Source organism: Notothenia coriiceps, unplaced genomic scaffold (genome assembly GCF_000735185.1).
Source record: "Notothenia coriiceps isolate Sejong01 unplaced genomic scaffold, NC01 NC01_scaffold00024667, whole genome shotgun sequence".
Lineage (NCBI taxonomy): Eukaryota > Metazoa > Chordata > Actinopteri > Perciformes > Nototheniidae > Notothenia > Notothenia coriiceps.
The window spans coordinates 8445701-8452971 of record NW_011357368.1 but is presented as its reverse complement, the minus strand read 5'-3'; the positions used below and the strand labels follow the sequence as shown (position 1 = coordinate 8452971).

Here is a 7271-nt window from a genome sequence, read left to right as displayed (position 1 = left end):
ACTTTGTTAACCACTTTGAAAAAAAGGTTGATGATATTCGCTCTTCTTTTTCTGACTCACCTTTACTCACCGCTGGGTCACCAGACCCTCCTTTCACCCACACACTGTCCTCCTTCTCCTCTCTCTCTCCAAGTGAGGTTCTTACCCTCTGCCCGCCCTACCACCTGTCCTCTGGACCCTATCCCCTCAAACCTCCTTCAGACTATCGCTCCTGATATTCTACCGTTTCTCACCCATTTCATCAACACTTCTCTAACTTCTGGTCACTTTCCAAACAGTCTCAAGGAGGCAAGAGTAAACCCTCTGCTAAAGAAACCCACTCTCAACCCGTCTGATGTTATAAACTACAGGCCTGTCTCTCTCCTCCCGTTCCTGTCTAAAACACTTAAACGTGCTGTCTTTAAACAACTCTCCTGTTATCTCCATCAGAACAACCTTCTGGATCAGCACCAGTCTGGTTTCAAGGCAGGTCACTCAACAGAAACTGCTCTCCTTGCTGTCACTGAGGAACTGCACACTGCTAAAGCAGCCTCCCTCTCCTCTGTCATCATCCTTCTGGACCTGTCTGCTGCATTCGACACGGTGAACCATCAGATCCTCCTTCGCACTCTCCAAGAACTTGGAGTTTCAGGCTCTGCACTTTCCCTCCTCACCTTATACCTCAAAGACCGCACCTACAGGGTAACTTGGAGAGGGTCCGAGTCCGACCCTTGTCAATTAACTACAGGGGTCCCTCAGGGCTCTGTTCTTGGTCCCCTCCTCTTCTCCTTGTACACAAACTCTCTCGGGTCTGTCATTAGCCCGCATGGTTTTTCATACCACTGCTACGCTGACGACACCCAACTAATTCTGTCCTTTCCCCGCTCAGAGACCCAGGTAGTCGCACGCATCTCTGCTTGCCTAGCAGACATCTCTCAGTGGATGTCTGCTCATCACCTCAAGCTCAACCTTGACAAGACTGAACTGCTTTTCCTTCCGGGAAAAGATTGTCCCACTATTGACCTAACAATCAACATTGGCACCTCTGTTGTTTTCCCGACTCAGACTGCAAGGAATCTGGATGTGATCCTAGATAACAAACTGTCCTTCACTGCAAACATTGCTGCTACAACCCGCTGCTGCAGATACACGCTTTACAACATCAGGAGGATACGTCCCCAGCTGACCCAGAAAACAAGCGCCAGGTTTCCTTTTTTGGTCCAGGCTCCTCGTCATCCTCAACGCCTTAAGACTAACTGGCAACTCCCTTCCTGGCTTGGTCTAACTGCATACGGCCCATCCGACCTCTGCAGCCCTCAATCCAGAATGCCAGCGCTCGCTGGTCCTTTCAACCTTTCCAAAATCTCCCCACAACCACGCCGCTTCCCTTCCGCTCCCCTTTCACTGGCTTTCCAGTAAAACTTTTTTTGCTAGAACCCACTTCAAGACACCGGTACTTGCGTAAACCATGCCCTGCGAAATGAACTGGCCCTTCCTACATCCAGGACATGGTTAAACCGTACACCCCAGCACGTGCACTCCGCTCTGCATCAGCCAAACAGCTCGCTGCACCCGCACTGCGAGGGGGACCCAAGTTCCCATCAGCAAAAACATGTGGGTTTGCTATCCTGGCTCCAAAATGGTGGAATGAGCTCCCCATTGAAATCAGGACAGCAGAAAGCTTACACATCTTCCGGCGCAGACTGAAAACTCATCTCTTTAGACTCCACTTCGAGCGATAGAATTGCTAACAAAGCACTTATATACTAATAAAGGGCTGTCTTATCTAAAGCCAGTTGAGTAGCACTTGAAATGTTTGGCTCTATGAAACCTGATGTACTTATATGATTCTGTTTTCTTCAAGGTTGTATCTTCCTGGTCAAATGTACTTATTGTAAGTCGCTATGGATAAAAGCGTCAGCTAAATGCAATGTAATGTAATGTAATGTAATAAACTGGACATTGTGTCAGAGTAATCTGGTTTATTTGATGTATTTGTGTCTGACAGTACGCAGCAATGCAGAGCCTCTACAGTGTGTTTACCTTTGAAAGACTAAGAGTGAAAACACCTTCAGATATTGGAGGACGGTTTGTCTTTAAGCAGGCCAGATATAAAGCAAGCACAGAAAGCATGAGTCAGCGTAAAGAGTGGTGACAACAGGATGCAGAAATAACACGTGTTTTCCTGTTTCCCTCACTGAGAAGAAAACACACACACTCATTTCCTGTCTCATTTTCCTGTGTGAAACATGTCCATCTACGGAAAAATGATGCATCCGTCATAATATATACTCTCAAATGAGATAGTCACATGTCACTATTAAAAGGTACAGTATGTAAATTGATATATGTCTTTAGATGCTTTTAGATTTTATGTCCAAAAAGCAAAAGCTGCTGTTAAGTTGAGTGCGGGAAAAGTGAGGAAAAAAAGAAGCAGCAGTAACAGGAAGAGAGTTTAGGGATTGGATGAAAAGAAAACAGAGAATACTTACCGGTAAACTCTGCCCAGCCAGTGCTGTGAGGAGCAGAGGAAAAGAGGAGAGAGAGAAGAAGAAATAGTAGATGAGCAAAGGAGGGAAAGAGCAGAGGAGGAAGAGAAACAGATAAGTCAGTGGACAAACTTGCAGTCTGTACACAAGCCCAATAAACAAAGAAGCCAGATTTAACAGAAAAAGGCCTGTGTGAGTGTGTCTGAGTGTGTTTATGCGAGCCCTACCTGTCCAGACAGGCTCATGGGGGTGTGTGAGGGGCTGCAGAGAGACGGCGAGGACACAGATGGAGGCAGCTCGGAGAAGCCGGCCTCGTCCAGATCGGCGATGCGGGGTTTCTTGATGTTGGACTCGGGGCTGGTCAGAGGAGTCACACTGTTCCTCCTGATCAACGTCCCGGGACCCCTCTTCACATCCTGCAGGTGGGCATGTGGAAATGTTAATTTGAGGATGAGCTCAACATGTATCCACTTCTTTACAGCACGCCTCCCACATTCAGTCGTGAGTTTCTCTGACATTACCTCCGGCCTGTCTCGGTGGGTGTTCACCGCCTCCACATTCAACGAGATGGACTCCACTTTGCAGCCGTAGGCGACCGGGGTGAGCTTCAGCACCGTGTGCAGGGGACACTTCAGGTACGGCATCTCCTCTGGAAAAACACATATGAACAGCATTAGCATCTTAAAGGTCCCCTATTATAATGTTTTTCATCAATGTATTATAGGTCTCAGATATACAAACATGTCTCTGAAGTGTTTGGCTCCGAACACCAAACAGATCATTGCAGCATCCCATAATCACCTCTGTTTCAGCCCTGTTTCAAAAGTGGCTGATCCTCTGTCTGTTACTTTAGATGAAAATAAGAAGCCACTCCCCACGCCCCTCTGAGAGATATTTGGTTAAAAAGAACACAATGGTGCTCTAGGAGGAGATTCAGGTGATAAGGGGGGTTACCTTGGTTGGTGATTGGCTAATGGTTACACAAGCCAAAAAATCGTTATGACATCATAAAGTGGCCAAAATCTGATCAGCTCATTTTCAGACAGGTTTTTATATAAATGGATCAGGACAAAAAATCGAGGTAATCTTTTTTCCTGAAACTTTCAGAATCTCTTTACACAGAGGGGACACATGTTGATGTAGAAAAGACATGAAAAAGTGGATTTTGCGTAACAGGTGACCTTTAAATCATTAACATTAGGATACAGCAACAGAAGGTTTCTGGGACTTTGGAGTACCCACCTGCACTCTTATCCAGGAAGTAGGCCAGCAGGCAGCGCATGACGGCCTGGTGGCAGATGACCAGAACGTTCTCCTGTCTCTCCAGGTCCATGATGACCGGCTCCACCCGCTGCACCAGGTCCTGGTAGGACTGTGATCAGGATACGGAGGGTTGGCATGTTTATTATTGTTCGTATATCAAATACCACTGAAATAGGGTTGCATTCTTATGTCTAAAATGATAATCTGGGTTATTTTTGCTATATGTCAGCTAATGACCTAAATGCAAATCACTGCTACTATTACGTGTGAGCATACCTCTCCGGCAGGGTAGCGATAGTAGTATTTATCTTCATCTCTCAAAGCAAACTCCTCCGGGAACTTCTCCTTCATCTCGTTATACGTCATCTCCTCAAACATTCCCTGAAATGACGGATAATATATCAGTTTGGCCGCGAGTAAAATACTGGGAATTTGGTGTGTTAGTGCGATGCTTACGGCGTCGATCTCATTCAGAGCCTTCCACTGTTCGTACGGGACGCACAGGCGCTCTGCCGTCTGGATGCTGCGGCACAGCTGGCTGCTCCAGACCTTCAGGTCCTGCAGCTGCTGCTCCTCCACAAAGCCAGCCAGGGCAGCTGAGAACTGAAGCAGAGCATATTTAGCACCTGAAAAACCGGCATTTTGTCATATTTACAATCTACTTCAAGGGTTCCTACCTGTTTGCCCCGCGGCGACAGGCCCGAGTCCCCGCCCAGACGCCCCTCCAGGTTGTCGGTGCTCTCTCCATGCCGACACAGGTAGATGCTGCGGGGCTGGACGTGGATGTTCATCAGGTAGTAGATGATCTTACTCTGGATGTGATTCTGGATCCGGTTGACTAAGAAGCGCCGACCCACGTCTATCACCTTGATGAAGGAGAGGTCCCTGGAGGAGGAAGAGGATGGAGGGAGTGTTTCATTAACCTTCATGAAGGACCATTTATTGACAGTGTTAAACACAGGGTCTCCTACATAAAAAAACAAAAACACTTGTAACGTTTCCAGTCGGCATGCTTTCTAAGGCTCCACTGTAAAGCTTAACAGGAACATGGCCGTGGGGGTTTCCCTTGTTACGTTTGCTTAAGAAATACTGCCTTTTTCTTTTTAGCTTTTTCAACCGCGATGGAGATATGGGATGTCCATGTCGGCTTCTCTGTGATGCTGATTCGCAGAAAAGTGTGCACCTGCTATACAACAGCTTCACTGATGTAGACAGGTGTGTGTGTATTTCAACCACCTTGGTTTTGTTAAAGTTGAGCCTTACTATGTTCTATGAGTACCTCTCTGCAATATAGTTGATTTCCTCTCCATATAAATACACAAAACGGCATTTAGATATTGATAGTGATCATTTACCTGTCATGTTGATCAGGGTCCAGAGGTTGGTAGCTGGTTTTGTAGCATTCAATCCTCCTCTGGAAATCCAACATGGCGTCAGTCTTGTTGCAGTCCCGGTAATCTGGACAGGACACCTTCACTTCCTGAACAGGGAGGAAGTCAGTCAGACAGAGATACAGTACCACATCTTATGCCAGAGAGTTTGGATAGTATGCCATGGGACCAGGATGCACTGGAGCTTTGACTCACCATGATGTTTGACGCAATAACGCTGGGATCGTCACACACGGACTCGATAAAAAAGATCTGGGCAGAAAAAGAAAAAAAAAGAAGTTAAACTCGCTGCATTGAAATGGAGGAAATGCTGTGAATCCGAAGGTAGCATCACGGACCTTGAAGCCGTTCTCACTTCCAAACTGGAGGATCATCTCTCTCCTGTCTCTGGTCGTGTTTGTGGCGTCAAAGACCTGAAAGGACACAAAGCGGGTTAAATCGAGTCCAGGTTAGGAGAATATTTTAGAAAAGCATGCAATGAATGATGGGAAACTCACCGCTATTTGGCCACCCTCGACCTTCAAATAGGAGTGGACATCCCTTAAGGCTGCTAAGGCACATTGCTGTCGGATTTTAACAGCACACTCGTTATCGGGCTTGAAGAAATCGTAGGAGCTGTAGTTCTTCACTGCTTCCCTGCGGTACTCTCCCACATTGAAGACTACAGCACACACACACACACACACACAGGAAAAAGAATGAACACGATATCCAGGAGGTGGAAACATGATTAATGCTGAAGTGGGTGTGTGTGAGAGAGAGTGTGTGTACCTGACAGCAGTCACATAACCATCTGACCACAGAATGAGCCAACACGATCTGTGTGTGTGGTTGTGTGTGTGTGTGTGTGTGTGTGTGTGTGTGTGTGTGTGTGTGTGTGTGTACCTTTGGTGGGAAGGCCGATCCAGTTGAGGTAGCGGGTGAGTTTTTTGGACATGTATGTCTTTCCTCGAGCCGGTAGACCCACCATCACGATGACGGTGGGGGGGTTGGCGAAGTGGGGGGCACCGGCCGCTGCAGAGAAGAATGGGAGGAGGGGGTGGTTGTTATGGTTGTTATGACAACAATGCCTGTTTTCCCGTGATTTTATAATTGGACCTTGTATTTTTGCTTTATTTCTCTCCACCCTGCAGCCTACTTGAATGTATTTATTTAAATCTTTATTTCTGTGACACGCCCAGCAGCATGTGGCTGTCAATCTCATTTATACTTGCTGACCTTGTTTCCATACAAACGAGCCATGCTGCCTAAACGGATGATCGGGTTCATCATCCTCTCTGCAAAGCACCACCTATGTGCTCATTTTTAACTCAAATCATAAGAGTCTGCCTTAGTTTAGCAGGGAAAAGTGACCAAAGATGAGCAGAGCGCTTTCAAATTGCTTTAGTTCCTATTTTTAACTATTTAAACTAGAGCAATGGAAGCTTTCTGTTACTTTTGCAGAAACTTGACTCTTGTGTTGAAGCCATAAGAAACATCCTTCACTCAGAGTTCCCCGAGCTCATCCAGGCAGGGTCTCACTCGCTGCCCGCCACCAATCAATAGAAAACCAAGCATCACACAGACGTGGTAACCATGGTGACCACAACTATGTCATTCTCCAGCAAAAGGGATGTGACCTGCGGCGCGTGCCGATGATAAAGGTCAATGGAAGTGAAAAAATGTGAAGGACAGGTGTACGACAGGAGCACAACTGTATAGCCTACTCTAACAGAGATGACACACACGACATAGGCTATATATGACGACATTTTTTCATAACGGTGTAGTGATAATTTAGGTTAGGAAACAGCATATGACGCTGTAGTATAGGCTACTATGGGGCTTTACCTCTTCGGTTGGCCGGTGGGTCATTCTTGGACCGCTCCCAGGTCTTCTGGATCCGGTCCTGGGTCAGCTCTCCGGGCATTCCTCACAGTACACGGGCACCGAGCCGCTCAGTTTCGGGGAGAAGACACAAAAGAGCCGTGTAGGTTCAGGCGAAATGAGGCGAGCTGTTCCTGAGCTGAGCCGTGTTAATCTGCAGGCTGCGGCTCACATCCTCTATTTAACCCCGCCCCGCCGGCCGGCAGCAACGTGACAGCGGTGACGACACGAACCCACTCACGCGCAGATACGCACGTTCATGCACAGCGCCTCTGTGTGGGGT

At 47.3% G+C, this 7271-nt stretch overlaps 1 protein-coding gene across 2 annotated transcripts in view; it reads right to left on the bottom strand.

Moving 5' to 3' along the window:
- The window catches only part of pfkfb3 (6-phosphofructo-2-kinase/fructose-2,6-biphosphatase 3), a 14042-nt gene extending 6890 nt beyond the window's left edge, over positions 1–7152 (bottom strand). The window contains exons 1-13 of one of the 2 annotated variants that reach the window (XM_010782663.1): positions 6953–7152; positions 6008–6136; positions 5620–5783; positions 5461–5535; positions 5318–5374; positions 5087–5211; positions 4409–4616; positions 4188–4334; positions 4008–4112; positions 3711–3840; positions 2990–3117; positions 2696–2884; positions 2472–2494 (exon numbers count right to left, since the gene is read on the bottom strand). In XM_010782663.1, coding sequence (XP_010780965.1) covers positions 2472–2494; positions 2696–2884; positions 2990–3117; positions 3711–3840; positions 4008–4112; positions 4188–4334; positions 4409–4616; positions 5087–5211; positions 5318–5374; positions 5461–5535; positions 5620–5783; positions 6008–6136; positions 6953–7031 — 1559 coding nt within the window. In that variant the 5' untranslated portion in view covers positions 7032–7152. The remainder of the gene's footprint in view (positions 1–2471; positions 2495–2695; positions 2885–2989; positions 3118–3710; positions 3841–4007; positions 4113–4187; positions 4335–4408; positions 4617–5086; positions 5212–5317; positions 5375–5460; positions 5536–5619; positions 5784–6007; positions 6137–6952) is intronic. The other variant, XM_010782662.1, reaches the window with a different exon arrangement.
- Between the last annotated feature and the right edge of the window lie 119 nt (positions 7153–7271).